The sequence below is a fragment of the Benincasa hispida genome, chromosome 6 (assembly GCF_027475165.1).
Source record: "Benincasa hispida cultivar pf3 chromosome 6, pf3_genome.v1.1, whole genome shotgun sequence".
Taxonomy (NCBI): Eukaryota; Viridiplantae; Streptophyta; class Magnoliopsida; order Cucurbitales; family Cucurbitaceae; genus Benincasa; species Benincasa hispida.
This window is the reverse complement of record NC_143483.1, coordinates 31,181,111-31,202,144: the sequence shown is the minus strand read 5'-3', so window position 1 is coordinate 31,202,144 and position 21,034 is coordinate 31,181,111. Positions and strand designations below refer to the sequence as shown.

Here is a 21,034-nt window from a genome sequence, read left to right as displayed (position 1 = left end):
TTAGGGACCAAACACGTCTAATAGTAAAAATTCAATGACAAAAAAGATAAAGGTCTGTTTGGTTTGCAATTCAAATTTTGTTGTCTTTAGTTTCACTGAATTATTCAAATTCTATTTCTGAAAATTATTTTTGGATTCTGTGATCCAAATAGTATAAATTCTAAAAACAATATTTTTATGTTTTCAATATCCGAAATTTCAATTTTAAAATTTTTAGTGCAAAATTATCTAAAACAATGATATACAACACTATTTTCAATTAGTCCCTTGTTTTCAAATTTATATTTTCAAATTCTTTACCAAATATGCCCTAATTTTTCCTAAAATTATTCTCCCCTCCCTTGAAAGATGTAGCCATGATTCAAAATATCAAAAGGATTGGATCATTTCACATTTTGACTATTTTTTTTAGCTATTTGTTACCACTTTAAAAACAAAAAACAAAATAAAGCCTATAACAATTTTTTTTTTTTATATTTTATTCAATAATTATCTATTTTAGCCCCAATATGGATTATTGTGTTCGTAATTTATAACTTGAGTATGCACGACACTTAAAACACACTTAAACTAGTTGGTATCAAAGAATATTTATTATCATCAGAATATCAATAAATTAAAACTAACCATACACAGTAACTATCAAAATGTTTCTCCCAACATCCAACATTCTTCCTTTGTGAAAAGCAAACAAAAAAATTTATTTTCCAAACTCAAGAAAGTAGCTCGCAAAAGTAAAGTTCATATAAACAAATCTTGTGCCACCTGATGTTCTTCATTGACAAATGTTGATCAAATTAATTTCTAATAATTCAAACATTTTTGGTAAAAGAAAATGTTACATAAATAGTCTACCTGTGTTGATATCCCAATTATTACACTAATCTCTGTTTCTAAATCATAATCACACAAAATGACCACCAAAATATGAATATAGATTCAGAAACTATAAGTTGGCAACCTGGTTTCAGGTAAGCTTGTGAATGGTTTTCATGTCAATAATTTCATTGAGAGTTCCCTTCTCAAGATGGTCCCACCACTTGAATAAGAAGTTGTTCACAACTAGTTTGAACCATGGTGAAAGCTTCAGTCCATCCTCTCCAGCATCTGCTTTCCTCACCAATTCTTTCAATTGTTCCTGGTTCACATATTTGATATCTGCCACTTCGTCGGGGTTTGGATTCACATGGACGTTCTGAACTATGAACAGGAGGTAATCAACTGCAAGCAAGTAGATATACGACTACAGTTGAATTATCAAGAAAACAAAAAGGTTAAGCTTGTATGTTTAATTGTATAAACATGTTCTTGACCATCCTAACATCTGGGGCTAAGAAATTAACAGAAAATCCAAAGGGTGAACTATCAATATTATTTGGAAGCAAATGATATTTTGTAGGAGTTTGGACCCCCGTTTTTCAATACCATATTCTTCACTAAACTACACTTAAGCTTAAACTAGATTGAGTATATTTAGTTGTTTATACATGTTTTTTTGAACACATTGATCTTTTATACATATTCTTAGAGATATAAACTCAATTCAACAGTCTAATCAGGGTAGGGATCAAACTACAAAACTTCAACAAGAGACTTCTAGAATCAAGCGGACATGTTACCTAAAGAAGCTCTATATTTAATACATAGCACGGATACGGTGACATGTTTATTAAAATATACATCTAATTTTAAATGTATATCTTTTTTAGATGAAAATTCAAAGTCAATAAAGTGAAATGCATTTATATATTTAAAAAAAAATGAGTTTGATGCATTTCACTCAAAATTTATTCAAAGTCAAGTGTTCGATATGTCTAACAAATGTTAGACTTATATTAACTTTGTACAAATCCAACACGTGTTGGTGTGTTGGGTTTTTTTTTTTTTTTTTTTTTTTAATTTTTTATTTAATTTAATTTTAATTTTTATATTTGTGAGTGTCGGGGTCAGCTTACGCACACCTCGACTGATCTCACAGGATAACCCGCCTGACCCTACAACATTAGGTGCCAAGGAAATTCATAGGAAATTAATTCCTAGGTAGGTGGCCATCATGGACTGAACCCTTGACCTTTTATGTCGGAGTGTAGTAAGGCCACCAATTACTCAGACTTATAAGAGAAGGGGAAAGAAGGGTTTTTCCCACAATGTGGGCCGTTAATGGGCCGAGGGTTGGGGGTCCAAAACGGGAGTTGTGTGATTGTGGTTGGTTGAACATCAGGCGGGGCCCTATTTTGAGTAGTGTGTTTGAAGAAGGAAGGGGTCTTGGGTAACAGGTTTAGAAGCTGAAGGAGGAGAGTACGGATATCTCTCAAATATCTGAGTTCTTGTTTGTTTTCCTTTGTCTTTTCTGCTGTGATATTGTAGCTGGTTATTATCATATTTTGGCTTGTAAACACTTGGGGAACTATATTTTCCCACACAAGTTCAATAGAACAGTGTTATTCCTCTCTTTTTGTGTGTTAATTTTTCTGTTTGCAGGTGAAACCTTACAAGTGCACAAGTGTTTGACACATGCCGGACAAAGACACACTAGCCAAATGAAAGTGTTCGTGTTTCTTAGCATGTTACACATCCTATTTCAGCAATTTCAGTTACATTTCTAAGAAACAATAAGTAACAATATTATGGTAGCGTATCCTTTTCACAAAAAAGAAAAGAAAAACAATTTTATGGTATCCTAATCTACGGCAACAAGGAGAGTAAATTCAGAGTAGAACAGGTGAATTTAAAACGACAGAGTTGGAATATTTACGCTCATGCTCTCCCCATCTTCCATCTGATGGGGCCTTATAGAGAATGCGTCCAATGGAAATGAATTGATCAACCGGTACATCTTCAGCAACAATACCAAGTTCATCCAAAAGTTTTCTCTGTGCAGCATTCCTTACTCCTAGAGTTCATCAAGAAAAGTGTTTGTGATAGAGCTTAAATGACTTTGAAATGATACCTTTATCACAAGCATACCAAGTGCATCCTCCTCAATCAGCTCTGATTCTCTGTACAATGGATGGCTGCAGCAGGTGTTCGTCCAAACAAGAGGAAATGTTACCTTCGTAGCAGAACGTTGCTAATAGCCAAAAAAAAAAAAAAGGCAGGTTGTTACAGTATATATTATATGCATGCTAGTGTAAAGCTATTAGATCTAGGGATTTATTATCCCTCTGACCTTTACAATTTTATACTCGTTTGGTTCATGGATGCTCATATACATATATATCTACATGACTTCAACATAAGAAATACAAGAAATAGGATATTGATACACTATGAGGATGGTGAGAAAAGATATATTTTACATCCCAGAGGGGCTACAATTGGAGATACCATTGTTTCTGGTACAGAAGTTCCTATAAAAATGGGAAATGCCCTACCTTTGAGTGCGGTTTGAACTATTGATTTACGTAATTGGAAGTAACCAATTAGGTTTACGACGAAACCTAGAAATCGATCACTGATCCAATTTGAGTACCTCCACAGGATAGACCTCAATAGAAAACTAAAGAGTAACGGCAGCCGACAAGAAAAAGTATAATAGAAATTTCATTATACTCTTATGACATAGGTAGTTTTTTAAAAAGTCTTAGCAATACTTCAATTTATTTAAACCCATATTTTATTGTGCCATGTGAATCGCTAGAAACATGTGAAGTGTATGGCTAACCCAATAACGAAAGTTTCGTAAGGGAACTGGAGCAGGCTACCATGAGACAAACAAAAGATCTTCTTTCTAAAGAAATGTGAATAACCCAATGACTATACATGATTCCATAAATGAATCAATTACATACCAGTTCCAAGAAATTAGAGGTTATGGTAAAACTTCGTTTAAAACGATGTGGTAGGCCAAATGTTCGGGAGTTCCTCTATTCAATCCTTTTCCAAAAGCGAGAGAAACCCCATCCCTCTCTTTCCTTTTTTCGCCCACTACTTTGAAATCCGATGGGGTTTTTCGTAGCAGTCCAAGGGGTTGGTTTACCCGATTATTGAAATTGCTCAAGATACCCTTTTTTAGTTTAGCTTCTAGAATCTATTTCTTAGTTCAAGATCCCTCTTACTAACTGGAATCAAAGAATCAGGGTTCATAACTACTCCTCTTACTACAGGACGCTTACCTAGCCAACATTTAGATCCGGCTCTACCCAAACTTTTCTGGATCATATGTTACCACAACATCATTTTGGATTCTTATCAAGGCTGTTTGGAATTTCTTTCAAGAGAGGCTATGGTTTAAAATTTACGCCATCACTTTGCCTTTTGTAAATGCCAAACACCCTAACTAGATCGTCATCATAAAGAGAGACAAGTTTCATTTGCTGTTTGCTTCAATAAGCCACACATGTCAACTAGAAGCAAAAGAAGTCCATCGCTGCCCCTTTTTTTATGGTTTCATACATATTCGATTTGATTTTACTTTTTCCTTCTTAGGGGAAGAACTAAGATGAAGATGGTCCTTAGTATGAGATTAATGGTTGGTTATTGTCTAAGCAAAACCGAACCGAAGATGCATCCCCATGCTCAAAGTACTCAGATTAAGACCCAAATCATTGTAACTACATACCTGAAGAAGCAACTCAAATTTATTGTTAAATAAGAAGACACTGAAAGCCCTATGGAGCGCTTTGTTTGACTCAATATTATCCATCAGGTGACCTGCAAATTTGAAGACCGAAAAAATGATCAGAATACAAGGGTGAACAACAAGAAGATACACAAAGAGAAGCAGATGATCCTCATTGTCTCATTAATATTTTAAGTTGGAATAGACAAATACATAGCTTAATTAAGCGAAGAGAGGAGAAGTGAAGTGGAGATACAAGAGGTACAGTTCATTTGAATCCAAGTCAATTTGAAAAAGAAAGTAACATAATTCTATGTTTCAAATACAAACAACATCAGTGACGTAGCACTTCATTGAAATTCCAGCAAAGATAAAGTTCGATCAAATATATGATGGTTCAAAAGATGATCCCCTTTATTTACTTTTAATTTTTTGTGTGTGTGTGTGTGTGGTGGGGGGATTTCAAAAGTAGTATAAAGTAAATAGGACATTGATTAAATTTAAAGTCGCGATTAATGTACAAAAACAGTTTTGAGAGGAAGATTTGTTACTTACAATTATATTTAGAATCATGACCAACAATATTATCACTTTCATCCACCAAAATGCACCTGCAAGATTTCATTTTAACGAGAATTCATCAGTTTCTGGCATGGTTAAGCCATTGAACAATGAAAGCATAATGTGAGAAGTCTATATAGTAAAAAGAAATACAACAAGAAAAGAGGCAGATCAAATTGGACTTGGGCATCAATGTTGAAATGAGAATCATCAGGCAGAAAGAACAAGTTCATATACAAATGATAAGTTTATTAGTCCAAGATGAATAGTTATGTAGAAAGAAGCGTAAAAACCATGTTAAGGGTAATTTAGGCAGTTTGTATAAGGCAGAGGAGCAGGCTAATCAGTAAGCATGTGTGTGTATATATATATTTTTGATAAATAGTCAGTAAGAATATAAAGGACTCTAAGTCAATGTGGGGTATCTAGATATTGGTGGATATGAAAGAACTATTCAATTAGGCCGCCACATTTAACTACTGAATATGGATTCAAAGATCTGTATGCCTCTTAATACCCAATGGATTATTGGATAATAATTTGAAGTACTTTTATAGTTTCTCTCTCGTATATCCAATAGTTCAAAACTACCAGCCAAACCGCCAATAATTTCTCATAGATATGACCATCAAGGTTCACTAGATGGTGCCTTTGAATTTTTGGCCATGTGACTAACAAATGGCCATCTACTTCATATATAGCTCATGCGCCATTAATTCAAACTAAACATCCAGGAAGATTGTATTCGCTAACAAACACAAAGCACCCTTCATTTAATTGCATAGGGATTTCATCAAACCCCTCTAGCTTGATTAATACCAAATATTTAATCCAATAGCTAGAAATTTCTTATTCCTGATCTGCCAGATGTTTTGAAATTCACAACCATTCATGTGCAATGCACTTCATCATTCGAAAAACTCTTAAAGTAGAAAAAGCTCTGCACGGCAGGAAAACAGAATCCTTCAACAGCATAACATATAAATATGGCAACACTAACCAATGTTCTAAAAATCCTCCACTATTCAATTATACAAAACAGTCGAACAACTCTCTCCAGAAGCCAAACAACAACAACAACAAAAAGACAAAATATCAGCACCCATGGTAGAAACAGAAACCAAAATTAAGACTAAACAAAAGAAACCCAAATCAGAAAATGATAAACTGGAACTGGGAAATGGGGAAGGGAAGGGAATTGACAAGAAACGCACTCGTCGTCGAACATAAGGCGTCTCTGGACGGCATCCATGGCTGCGTCGGGAGCAGAACCCATAGCGGTCTTGGTGGAGAAGAAGCACCGAGAGACCCTAGAGAAGCGAGGGCGAGGGGGGAAAACAGAAGAAGAGAAACGGCATTTGGAAGAGAAGGAAATGGAAGGGGAGAGGGAAAGGGAGAGAGTGGCTTTAAGGAGGTTAGAGCTTAGAGACATTGGGAAATTGGGGAGTCCACCATTGAAGGATCAAATGAGCTACAATTCGCCTTTTGAAGGAGATCGGTGGCGATGGGAACAACTTCAACACTGTTATAGATGGAAACTTTAATAGGGTTATTTTGGACAATTTCGCCTGAAAACTACCATGCGTCTGTTCAATACTCTTGTTTCATACATAATTTTTAGTACCACGCTAGAATAGAAATTCTATCCTTTGCTTATCAAGAGAATAGTAATTTTTTTTCCCCAACAAGAACGTAGCGCAAGATACATTAGTAAACCTATTGTACTAAAAATATGGTACTAAATAGTTCTTCATTATATTCTCGAGGTCGAAAGATATCCTTTTTCACATCTAGTGATCAAATTACTATTGGAATGTTCAATGGGTGTACTTTGTCCATGTAAAACTTTTTAAAAATCTTTTCTATATATGTCGATTGATAAATAAAAATTTCATTGGCTAAATGCTCGATTTGTAAGCCAAGACAAAATTTGTTTTGCCAAGATTTTTCATCTCAAATTCTTTTTTGAGATATTCTATTACCTTTGAAAGCTCTTCAGGAGTACCAATTGTATTTAAATCATCCATTTAAATAGCTATAATGAAAAACCTTTACTATGATTTCTTAATAAAGACATATGGACAAATTGAATCATTTTGCGTACAAGTACCCTTTTGTAATCCACGAGTTTTACACCTTCAGGTGTATGGACTACAAGTCTAAAAACTTCACGTTTTGAAAGTGAGTTTAATTTTGTTTGGATGACTTCTTTCCACTTGAGCGAATCCTTTATATGACGACATTCTTCGACATATCTAGGTTCAGAATCCTCATTTTCATGAATGATATCATAGGTAACATTATAAGCAAAAATGTTATCTCTAACTACATCAGTTATATTCCATCTCTTTCCTATCATGACATAATTTATCGAGATCGCATTGTTATCTTCATATACTTGAGTCTCTTTAATATTGTTTTTATCATTAGTCATGTCCAAGGCTTCTCCTTGAATGTTCCCATTTTCAATTGAGTCACTTCAACTAGTGATTACTTTTCTTTTTCGAGGATCCTTTGAACCTATTGGTCTACCATGCTTCTGACTCATTAGTTGTAACAACTTGCTGAGTTGGGATTTCAATTCTAGATGGAGCATTTACAGTTGGAATATATGACTTGGTCACTTTCATAGTATTTGTAAATGCATCTGGCATTGGTTTGCTATGCTTTGTAAATGAATTATCTTTCGAACTTTCAGTTTGCATTGATCTGTACGAGGATCTAAATGAGACAATAACGATGCATTCCAAACAATTTCATTTTTCAATTTCTTAATTCCTCCTCCTAATATTGGAAACATTGTCTCATTAAAATGACAATCGGTAAATCATACAATAAATACATCACTTGTCAGAGGTTCAAGATACCTAATAATTGATGGGGAATTAAATCCAACATATATTTCTAAACTCCTTTGAGGTCCCATTTTAGTACGTTATGGTGGGGCAACGGGCACATATTTGCCTAACCAATATTTCATAATTGGGAAATGTTTGGCTTCTGGGGAGTACTTATGATTAGATGTTGGTCTTATGCGTATAAGTGACATTGCATGCAAAACAGCATGACCATATAGATATTGGAAGTTTTGCTCTCAATAAGTAGCGATCTAGCAATTAATTGGAAACGTTTGGTAAATGGTTCTACTAAATCATTTTGTATATGAACACAAGCTATAGGATGTTTAATATGTTGAGGTTAATGCCCTAAATCTTGTTGGTTTTGTAGTTTGTAATTGTAATGTACAAACAATTTATTTAAGAAAATTAGTAGTATTTTATTTGACATTTAGTAGTATTAACCCACAAAACCAATAAACTAAGATCCAAGGTTGTCTTCTGTAACTTAAACATGTATGTGGAGACATACAGATGGATCATGTTTAAGAGACAACCTAAACGGTCTATAGTAGATGGATAAGGTTGAGTACCTTATCCTGGCGACACTATGAATACGACCCCCTTTATAGATGTTACAATTGTTGTAAAGTTCTAGAAATGACCTGATCCTGATCATTCATGTAGAGACATGTAAGCAGGGGTGTTCTATACAAAGAGTTTGTATAAGACCGGACCATGAAATGACTAGTCTCACTATATAACACCATTGATAGAAGAGACTTACATAAGATAACCATAGGTGACTTGACATGAATCCTGAGTGAGTTGTAAACTCCTGCCTATAAAGGTGTCCCTTTGATTTACATGGGTGAGAGTGGTCAGTGTCGCCAACTTAATATGCCTACCATTTTGAAGATTGCGGCAGCTGACGATTGGTGAGATGACGATGTGTGTTGGAACTGGGCACGTCGTCTCAGCGAAGGCAGCGGAAGGACTCCAACTTACTTTACAGAGTTCATATATTTTGTTAGAAAATGTTATGTAGTTCCTAATTTGAAAAGGAACTTAATTTCTGTAAAGTGTTTAATTGAACAATCTTATAATATAAATTTTTATGTAAATAAAGTGTTCATTTACAAAAATGGTGTTGAGATTTGTTCTGATAGGCTGGAAAATAACCTTTACATGATAAGACCATTAGCAACAATAACCCTCATTAATACTAAACTGTTTAAAACTGTAGTAACTTAAAACAAAAAAAGACAGAAAATTTCTCATAAAGAAAATGTCCATCTTTGGCACCTAAGACTAGGTCACATAAACCTCAATAGGATTGAGAGATTGGTTAAGAATGGACTTCTACATGAGCTAGAAGGAAATTCTCTACCTGTATATGAATCATGCCTTGAAGGCAAAATGACTAAGAGATCTTTTACTAGAAAAGGTCACTGAGCCAAAGAGCCCTTGGAACTTGTATATTTAGACCTTTGTGGTCTTATGAATGTTAAAGCAAGAAGAGATTTTGAATATTTCATCACTTTTACTGATGATTATTCAAGGTATGAATACGTTTATTTAATGCAACATAAGTATGAAGATTTTAAAAAGTTTAAAGAGAACAAGGCTGAAGTTGAAAATGCATTAAGTAAAACAATAAAAACATTTCGATCTGATTGAGGTGGATAGTATATGGATTTGAAATTCCAAGACTATTTGATAGAACATGGAATTGTATCCTTACTCTCAGCGCCAAGTACACCTCAGCAGAATGGTGTATCAGAAAGGAGAAATCGACCCTTGTTGGACATGGTCTATGATGAGTGACGCTTTCTTACCTAACTCATTTTGGGGTTATGCAGTACATACTGCAACCTATATTTTGAACTGTGTTCCATCCAAAAGTGTTACTGGAACAACTTTGGAGTTCTGGAATGGTCGTAAAGGTAATTTATGTCATTTCAGGATCTGGGGTTGCCCAACATATGTGCTTGAGACTAATCCTAAGAAGTTGGAACCTCGTTCAAAATTGTGTATATTTGTAGGTTACCCCAAAGAAACGAGATGTAGTTACTTCTACAATCCTAAAGATAATAAAGTGTTTGTATCAACAAGCGTTACATTTTTAAAAGAGAACCACATTAAGAAGCATAAACCATGTAGTAGGATAGTGTTAACTAAACTTTCCACCGAAACTATTGAACCTTCAATAAGAGTTGTTGAAGAGCCAAGTACATTGACAAGAGTTGTTGATGTTGGTTCATCTAGTAGTTCGCATCCACCTCAACTGTTGAGGGAGCATCGACGTAGTGGGAGGGTTGCAAACCCGCCTATACATTATATAGATTTAACAGGAATCTTAGTTATCATATCTAATGGCGATGTTGAGGATCCATTGTCCTATAAGAAGGAAACAGAGGATGTTGACAAAGATTAATGGATCAAAGCTATGGATCTTGAAATGGAGTCTATGTACTTCAATTCGGTTTGGGATCTTGTAGATCAACCTGACGGGGTAAATCTATAGGTTGAAAATGGATCTACAAGAGAAAACGGGGTGTTAATGGGAAGGTGAAAACCTTCAAGGTTAGGCTTATGGTAAAAGGATATACCCAAGTTGAGGGAGTCGACTATGAGGAGACTTTCTCACCTGTTGCCATGTTGAAGTCTATCCGGATACTCCTATCCATTGCCTCATATTATGACTATGAGATTTGGTAAATGGACGTAAAGACTTCCTTTCTGAATGATAATCTTGAAAAGATTATCTATATGTAGCAACTTGAGGGATTCATAACCCAAGGTCAAGAGCAAAAGGTTTGCAAAGCTTAATCGGTCCATTTATAGATTGAAACAGGCTTCTTGATCTTGGAATATAAGATTTGATACTGCGATCAAATTTTATGGCTTTGATCAAAATGTTGATGATTCTTGTGTATACAAGAAAATCATCAATGGTTCATTAGCTTTCCTTATGCTGTCTGTAGATGATATCCTACTCATTGGGAATGATGTGGGTTTACTGAATAAAATTAATCATTGAGCGGCAACCCAATTCCAAATGAAAGATTTGAGAGAGACGTATTTTATTATGAGCATTCAGATCTTTAGATATCAAAAGAACAAAACGTTGACATTATCTTAATCATCATACATTAACAAGATGTCTGTCAAGTATTTGATGCAAAACTTTAAGAGAGGCTTGCTACCTTTCAAGCATGGAGTTACTTTATCTAAGGAACAAAGTTCTAAGACACCATAAGAATTTAAGGAAATGAGATGGATCTCCTATGCATCAGCTTTTGGTAGCTTGATGTATATGATTTTATGTACCAGACCTGACATCTACTATTTAGTGGAGATAATCAGTAAATATCAGTGAAATCTAGGATTAGGTCACTGACTGCCGTTAAAACTATCCTCAAGTATCTTTAGAGAATGAGGGACTATATGTTCGTGTATAGATCTAGGGGTTTGATAAAAGTCAAGGGGAAACAAATGTTGCCTTCTAAAAAGAAGTTTGGTCCTTCAAAGGATAAATGTTCCAAGTGAAGAAAAATGGAAAAGGGAAGAAAAAGACTCCAGCTAAAAAGAGCAAGACAAAAGCTGCAAAAAGAAAATGATTCCACTATAACGTTGATGGGCATTAAAAACAAAATTGCCCATAATATCTTGTGGAAAAGAAAGCTGAGAAGGTAAACCAAAATAAATCTGATTTACTTGTCATAGAAACATGCTTAGTGGAAAGTTCTCATTTGACCTGGATACTAGATTCAGACACCGCTAATCATATTTACACTTTCTTCCAAGAAACTAGTTCCTGGAGACAGCTAACAGAAAATGAGATGACTTTCAAGGTAGGAACATGTGAAGTCATTTCGGCTGAAGCAGTGGGAGATCTTAAGTTATTTTTGGAGAAGCATACATTTTGTTAGAAAATGTGTATTATGTACCTAAGATGAAAAGGAACTTAATCTCTGTCTCCGATTTATTAGAGCGTATGTACAAAGTTACCATTGATATAAATGAAGTGTTCATTAGTTCAAGAGGTATTAAAAAAAATGTTCTATTAAACTTGAAAATAACTTGTATATGTTAAAACCAACTGAGACAAAAGCTATTTTAAATATGGAGATGTTTAAAACAACTGATACTCAACATAAGAAACAAAAAATTTCTCATAACGCCTATCTTTAGCACTTAAGACTTGGACACATAAATCTCAATAGAATTGAGAAATTAGTAAAAGAATGAACATCTAAATCAGTTAAAAGACAATTTCTTACCTCCATGTGAATCATGTCTTGAGGGAAAAATGACTAAAAGATATTTTTCAGAAAAATATCTTAGAGCCAAAGAGCCTCTAGAACTTATACATTCAGATCTTTGTGGTCCAATGAATATTAAAACTCGAGGAGGATCTGAGTATTTCATCAGTTTTATTGATGATTATCCAAGATATGGCTATGCTTACCTAATGCATCATAAGTTCGAAACTCTTGAAAAGTTCAAAGAGTATAAGACAGGGGTTGAGAACTTATTAGGTACAAAGATTAAAACACTTCGATCAGATCAAAGTGATGAGTATATATATTTAAAATTCAAGAACTACCTAGTAGAACATGGAATTTAATCCCAATTTACTGCATATGGTACACCATAACTAAATGGTATAGCATAAAGGAGAAATAGAACCTTGTTAGACATAGTTCGTTCAATGATGAGTTATGCCCAATTACCTCAATTCTTTAGGGGATATGCAATACAGACTACCGTGTATATTTTGAATATGGTTCCCTCAAAAAGTGTTTCAGAAACACCATATGAGTTGTGGAAAGAACGTAAAGGTAGTTTATGTTACTTCAGAATCTGGGAATGTCCAACACATGTGTTGGTGCAAAACCCTAAGAAATTGGAACGACGTTCAAAAGTATACCTATTTATAGGATACCCCAAAGAAACAAAAAAGTGGTCTGTTTTATGATCCTTAAAAAGACAAAGTACTTGTATCGACAAATGCTACATTGTTAGAAGAAGACCACATAAGAAATCATCAACCTCGTAGTAAACTGGTACTAAATGAGATGTCCAGAGAAAGATAAATCAACAAAAGATGTTGATCAAGCTGGTCCTTCAATAAAAGTTGTTGACAAAATTGATCCATCACATCCGTTTCGTGAATTGAGAATGCCTCGACGTAGTAGAAGGATTGTTCAATAGCCTGACTGATATATGGGTTTAATAGAAACTCAAGTCGTCATACCTGATGATGGCTTAGAGGAACCATTGACCTTTAAACAAGCAATGGAAGATATAGATAAAGACCAACAGATAAAAGCCATGGACATTGAAATGTAGTCAATGTACTTCAATTATGTCTGAGAACTTGTAAATTAACCAGATGGGATAAAGGAACCCTTGTGAAGGGATCATTGAACGGAAGCAGATCAATCCAAGTCTCATTTTACAGAATTGATAATTTTACAGTAAATCAAACAAATTATGCATTTGAATCAAAACAATACAACATGCTAATAAGTAAAATATAGAAGAAATAAATTGGGTTTAACAAAACCCTTACCTTTGATGACACAAAAAATCTTCACGTATCCTTCTCCTCCGTGCAAATCACGAACTGTGAAATGGCCAATTGGGCACGACCACAAGCATAACCTCGGTATTCTTTAGTGAGAATCCAGAAGGTGTGGGCTCTGGTGATTTTGGTGAAGGAAGGGATTGATTGAGAGTAGAGAGGAAGAGAAAAGAAAAAAAAAATCTTCTAAGAACATAAAACTTTTCTATGTAAAAACTTGTTACCTACTCACGTAAAGTGAAGAGAAAAGGGGTGGGGGAGGGGAAGTCACAACTTCCTCCCTTAATTAATTTTAAATTAATAAATTTAATTTAATATATATTAATATGATAACCAATTTATCATATAATATATGTTAAACTATATGTTATATCAAATATAACATATAACCTTAATTTTATATTGTATCATATATAATATAGCATATAGTTTCTTTTCTCTCACCAATGACATTTAATATAAATCACATTTACATTAAACTTAACAATATGAATCCTGAATCATATTCAAATATTTATTTCCTCTCATAAATAATATAATGTATCAAATACATTATAGAAATTATATCAAATATAATAAAAAATAAATTAATCATATTTTATATAATTAATTTACTCTATTAATTTGAACAATTCAAATTAATAATAAAAAAAAACTGATTCTCATTAAATCCTGTTGAACTACCGAGCAGACCTTATGGACTTGTAGCTTGAAGCTCCAACAGTACATGAATAATTAATTAAACTCTTTAATTAAATTATTCACCATCCGTTAACTGTCGGACACTCCACTAAAGACTGACAGCTGCACTCTTCGCACTACAGATATATTTCTATGTCCATTGGATATAACCAATCAACAGTATGATAACCCTTCACAAAATACTCGTAAGTACAGTTGGACCAAAATGACCATTTTGTCACTGTAGTTACATCTAACTCCTTAAGTATCACTGGTCCTTCTAATGAACAATAAATCATAGTTCAACTATGATCAAACCCCTCTCAGGCTAGAAGAGGGTGTAACGCCACATTGTTCAAGCCTAGAATCAAACCCTCTCAGGCTAGAAAGAAGCAATTTATTTACTTACTTCGACATTGGGGAAGGAGAGAATTCTTTCTTATGTAGCTGTGTTCCCAGCTCCTCAATCAGATGAATCCCCAAATGGTAGCTTATTGAGTTGGCGATCTAGCCACTCTCCCCAAAATGGTAGGTCACAACTCACTCAGGATTTAGGTCATATTACCTATGGTCATCCTGGTGAAATGTAAGTCTATATTATGAATGGCGTTATATAATGAGACTAAACATTTCATGGTTTGGTCTTATACAAACTCCTTTGTATAGAATATTCCCGTTCACATGTCTCCCCATGAATGATCATGATCAGATCATTTGTAGCACTTTACAATAATTGTAATACCTACAAAGCGGGTCGTACTCGTAGTGTCACCAGGATAAGGTATCTAACCTTATCCATCTACTACAGACCATTTAGGTTATCACTTAAACATGATCCACCCGTATGTCTCTACATACATGTTTAAGCTACAAGATAACCCTGGATATTAGTTTATTGGTCTGTGGTTAATACAACTAATTTTGAAATAAAACATCACATATTTTATTACATAAATAAAATGCATGTACATTACAATTACAAACTATAGGACCCTATAGATTTAAGGCATCAACCCCAATAATCTCCCACTTGACCTAAAACTAGTGGGGTGTATAATGTAAAAGTTAAACTATAATACAAAGTACACAAACCAATAAACTAGGACATAAACCACCCAGTATAAATCTCCCACTTGCTCTAATCTAAACGTGGCTTGTCCCATAGACCTATACTCTATAGGTAGCCCTCAAACACCTTACCTGTGAGGGCCTTTGTAAATGGATTAGCAACATTGTGCTCTGAAGCTATCTGTGTGATGATCACGTCTCCTTAATGCACAATCTCTCGAATGAGATGATACTTCCACTCTATGTGTTTGTCATGCTTGTGACTCCTAGACTTTCAGGAATTAGCCACAGCACCGCTATTATCACAATAAAGTGTGATGGGCTTTGACATGTCTGGAACGACTTCCGGACCAGTCAAGAATTTCCTGAGCCAATCAGCTTCCTTAGCAGCTTCACATGTCGCTACATACTCGGCCTCCATGGTGGTGTCAGCAATGCACCCTTGCTTGGTGCTCCTCCAGACTACTGCCCCTTCGTTATGAGTGAATACTGATCCTGATGTGGATTTCTTATAATCCTTATTAGTCTGAAAATCAAAATCCGTGTATCCAATAAGGATCAGATCCTTAGAACTATACACAAGTATGTAGTCCCCCGTTCTCCGTAGATACTTGAGGACATTCTTAACGATGGTCCAATGATCATATCTTGGATTAGACTGATATCTACTGACTATCCCCACCGCATAGCAGATATAAGGTCTCGTACATAACATCGCATACATCAGACTACCAACAACTAATGCATAGGGATTCGTCTCATTTTCTCAACCTTTTGAGGTGTCGTAGGATACTGCTTCTTAGACAATATCACTCTATGCCTGAAAGGTGTTGGGTTTTATGTTCTAAAACTCGTAGTTTGTAGAGTTAAACATTTTCTATTATTAATAAAGATGTTGTTGAACATTTCTTCAATAAAGTTGTTATTGAATTTGTAAATTGCACCTGTAAAAACTAAATTAAATAAACTAAGTTCCATGGCTATTATATGAATACTTGAACTTTATGTGGAGATATAAAAGTGGATCCGGTTCGAGTAAATAGTCAAAATGATCTATAGTATACAAATAAGGTTGGGTGCGTCATTCTGGTAACACTATTGGATGCGGCTGACTTTGTAGTTGTTACAATTTGTTGTAAGGTGCTATAAACAAAGTGATCCTAATTCGTTTATGTATTGACATGAGGAGTGGGGGCGTCCTATGCAATGAGTTTTCTTAAGATCGGACCAAGAAATAAGTCACTCTTACTTTATAACGTTGTTTACTGTTTAAGACTGACTATTTCACTTAGATAACCTAGGTAACTCGATCTTAATCCTGAGCTAACTATGAACTCCTGTTTATTAGGGTTATCCTTAGATTTCATAGGTGAGGGTTGGCTCAATAGCGCCAATTCAATAACCTTCCATTTCAGAGGTAAGACTGGGTAGAGAGCTGGGGACATAGGGTGCAAGACGAAATTTACGCCTACCCAATTGAGGGATAGGAGAAATGTTGTTCTCTTAATTGCTAAATTTGGATCTTGAACAAGGGGCCCCACCCTCTCATTGGCTTGAGAGGAGTCTGGTTCAGTGATTGGATCATAAACCAATTGTTCATTAGAGAATTAGTGAATCTTAAGAAGCAAGACGTAATTTTGTGGGTAAAACAACATTTGACCCAACCGTTGTTGTAAAGTGCTACAAATGATCTGATCTTGATCATTCTTGTATTAGATATGTAAGCGGGGATATTCTATACAAAGAAGTTTGTATAAGACCAGACCACAAACTGTTTAGTCTCATTATATAACACCGATCATAATAGAGACTTACATTTCACCAAGATGACCATAGGTAATATGACCTGAATTCTGGGTGAGTTGTGAACTCCTGCCTATGAGGGCGGTCCTTTGATTTGTATGGATGAGAATGGTCAGATCGCCGACTCAACAAGTCTACCATTTTGGAAATTCGTCTTATTGGGGAGCTGGGAACACAGCTACACAAGATGGAATTTATTCCTTCCCCGTGGCAGGAGTAAGTAGATAAATTGCTCCCTTAAGGGCTGATCTGGGTCTTGAACAATGTGGCGCCACACCCTCTACTGGCCCGAGAAGGGTTTAGTCATAGTAGGACTATGATCTATTATTCATTAGAGGGATCAGTGGTACTTAAGAAATTAGATGTAACTATAGGGGAAAAATGGTAATTTGACCCAGTTGTACTTACGAGTAATTTGTGAAGGGTCATCGTACTGTTGATTGGTTATATCCAATGGACACAGAAATATATCTATAGTGCGAAGAGTGTATCTGTCGGTCTTTACTGGAGTGCCCGACCGTTAACGGATGGTGGATAATGTAATTAAAGAGTTTAATTAATTATTCATATACCGTTGGAGCTTCAAGCAACAAGTTCATAAGGTTCCCTTAGTAGCTCAAAGGATTTAGTTGAGAATCAGTTTTTGGGTCAATTTGAATTGTTCAAATTAATAGGAGGGATTTAATTATATATGATATAATTAAATTTTTTCAATTATATGTGATATAATTGTCATAATATATTTGATACATTATAGCTTAATGGGAGGAAATAAATATTTGAGTGAGATTCAAATATATTTTCTATGAATTGCATTCATAGTTGTTAAATTTAATATAAATATGATTTATATTAAATGACATATAATAGATAAAAGAAACTATAGTTTATATGTATGTGATACAATATTAAAACTATAAATTATATGTTATATTTGATATAACATATAATTTAATATATATATATATATATATAATATGATAAGTTAGTTATCATATTTATATTTATATTATTATTATTTTGATAATAAGGAAGGGAGTTACAACTTCCTTCCCCATCTTTTCTCTCTACCCACATTAGTGGGAATGGTTATTCTATTTGGCAAAATAGAATAAAAAGAAAATTGTTTTCTACTTGTTTAGAACGTTGAAGTTGTTATTGGATTTTGAGAAAAGATAAAAGTGTTTTGTATCTTTGAATGTTCTTGAAAAAGTTCTCAATCTTCTTCTTCCTCCACATTAATCTTCCCCTCTTAACCAAAATGGTTAGAGCCCACCACTCTTGGGTTCTCACCCTGAGAATACCAAGGTAATTTTGTGGTAGTGTCTGGGTTTTGTTTGAGGTTATCTTGAAGAAGGTCTTCAAGATGTTTGTATTTTTGTTCGAAGGAGAATCGTGAAGAAAAGGTTCTACAAAGGTGATATTTCTTCAAACCTTTTCTTGTAAAGCATGCTGTAATTTAGTTTTAAATGCATATCTAGTTGTTTGTTACTGTAAACTTTGTATTCAATAATTTATATTATTTGATCGATCCGCTTCCGTTTAAGATTCTCTCATAAGAGTTCCTTCAATATATCCACAGTGAGGAGAGTGCAACTATCGACCTATAGTGGTGTGACATGGTAGTTAACGAATATTGATCAATTCGATCTAAAGAGTTTTAGTCAATTAATCTCAATTCGTCAGAGCTCATGATCTGTAGGTTTATAAAGTCCTTCTACTACCTCGTAAAATATGAACACCTTGAATTAGTAAATTGAATGAATTTGGAATGATACCAATTTGAAGTGTTCAAATTGAATTTAGGGTTCTGAATTTGAATAGTTCAAATTCTAATTATATAACGTTTAATTTATTGAAATTTGGAGAGTTTATAATATCTAAATATTGATTTAAATATTAATTACATGAATAGGATTCATGTTTAAAATTAGGTGTGTGATTAATTTAATATTTGATATTAAATTATTATTTAATTAATTAAAATCAAATTAATTTTCAAATTTAATTCAATCTGAGAAATTGAATTTTTAAATTTTGATTTAAATTAATTTTGAATTAATTGAAATTGAAATTCAAATTGTATTTGAAATTTGGAAATTTTCACTTAATGAAAAAATCCAATGTTTCACCAACTAGTAGGTGGAACTCTACAATTCACACATCTATCCCAATTTAATCTTCAAGTATGAGGTGTCTTTGACTCAATTCACTAATGCCTGCATGTAGTTGAAGATTAAAAACACTTCAATTTGTGAGGATTGAAGAACTAGAGGAAATTGTTTTTGCTGCATTATGTAATAATTAGGCCGTTGTTTGCTTGATAATGCCAAAACTAAAATCATATTAGTCCGTGTTTGATTATTTGTATATGTAATGTATGTTATAATTAAATAAATCTTGTATGTGCATAAAATATGCCATGTAGATTTAAAATCCTACCATAGGAAGCATGTTACATGCATTGAAAGTATATTATAAAGTGTTATAATATATAGTATGCATGTATGGGGTTTCAAATATTTTAATATAAATGTTATATTAAATGTTGAATGGCTTTGATGTATGTTATGGATGCTTAGCATGTCTAAATTCTTGTAAGTTGTTATAAAATTGGGTTAGACATTTAAAATCCATAACAAAGATAAGTTGCATGCTCACGTAGGTTAATCACTTATTTTAATAGTTAAAATAGGTCGTTATTTTGTAAAAATAGGGTTACAAACTCAATCGATATATAATCTTGGCTAAGGCTGAGGGTATTTAAGTTGACGGTCTACGAATCACCTTCTAGCTAGGGATTATGGCTAAATAATTTAGCATTGTTAACCAACTTTATGAGCAATACGCGAGCGATGTGAGACTTTAAAACTGGTTTATCACCTAGATATCGTAGGTTAAATCCAAATATAAACATTATACTTGGATAAACACGTAGACTTAGGTTGTTTAATTAGCCGAAAAATTCCTAAGTAAATATATACCCAAAACAAATGTTAGGACACTTTAGTGAGAGTTTAATAGCATATATGATATGTTATTAGAACACTTCAGTAGGAATTTAAGAATGCTTTAGTGAGAGATTAATAACATATGCGATATGTTATTTTTAGCTCTCACGTCCCTAAGAGTTCACAATCGAGATTCATGTGACGCTTCGTATCACCCTGGGAGTGACCTCCATTTGGAAAGTGTTTTCATAAGTTGAGATCAAGGTGAATAAGGGAAGTTATTCACAGTAAAATCAAAAGTGATATTTTGATTTTGATTCTCACATCCTAAGAGTTTCACACCGTGAGGTTCATGCGACGCTTCGTGTCACCCTGAGAGTGACCTCAATTCGGAAAGTTTTTGCATGAGTCAAGATCAAGGTGAATGAAGGGAAGTTATTCAATGTAAAATCAAATAATATGATATATTGACTTCAATTCTCATGTCTCTAGAAAGTTCACACCGTGAAATTCATATGACGCTTTGTGTCACCCTGGGAGTGACCTCCATTTGGCAAGTGTTTGTATGGGTCAACATCAAGGTGAATGGGGGAAGTAGTTCATAGTAAGTGGGTGAAGGATATGTATCAACATGTCCTACAGTCTCTTTCGTTTGTTTGGATCGTGAGATTTTTATGTTGCATCTGTTTGTCGCCTTTAAGTCGACCTTACTGAGTTTAACGATGGCTATCTCCTCTGAGGGTTGTAACATAGGATTCGGAACAACTCAAACTCTAGAAATGGATTGGATTTCTTAGGTCATTTTTCAACCTTGACTTTCCAATTCGGTAGTATCATTGGGGCCGACCTCTGAGGTCTGAAAATGGAAGGTTACACTTACAGAATTACTAAAGTGTTAGTAAGTTCTGGCAAAAAATGATAGCTAAATGACTATAGAAATATGAGTTATTATGGAGATAGTATTTAGTCAAGAATGTAT

The 21,034-nt window shown here is 34.1% G+C and overlaps 1 protein-coding gene across 1 annotated transcript; it reads right to left on the bottom strand.

The window, feature by feature from the left end:
- Positions 1-722: 722 nt before the first annotated feature.
- Positions 723-6,752, bottom strand: LOC120080181 (isopentenyl-diphosphate Delta-isomerase I-like). Its single transcript, XM_039034754.2, has 6 exons — positions 6,337-6,752; positions 5,117-5,172; positions 4,562-4,653; positions 2,968-3,070; positions 2,756-2,893; positions 723-1,221 (listed from the first exon to the last, which is right to left on the bottom strand). The coding sequence occupies exons 1-6, from the start codon at positions 6,552-6,554 to the stop codon at positions 968-970; spliced, it is 861 nt and encodes a 286-aa protein (XP_038890682.1). The 5' UTR covers positions 6,555-6,752; the 3' UTR covers positions 723-967.
- Between the last annotated feature and the right edge of the window lie 14,282 nt (positions 6,753-21,034).

Excerpts from the sequence above, each read along its gene's own strand:
- LOC120080181 (XM_039034754.2), bottom strand. The coding sequence starts at position 6,554 with ATGTCTCTAAGCTCTAACCTCCTTAAAGCCACTCTCTCCCTTTCCCTC. Across the intron at positions 2,894-2,967 it reads GATTGAGGAGGATGCACTTG|GAGTAAGGAATGCTGCACAG; the intron begins GTATGCTTGTGA and ends GATGAACTCTAG. Across the intron at positions 1,222-2,755 it reads AAGATGGGGAGAGCATGAGC|TTGATTACCTCCTGTTCATA; the intron begins GTAAATATTCCA and ends ACTTGCTTGCAG.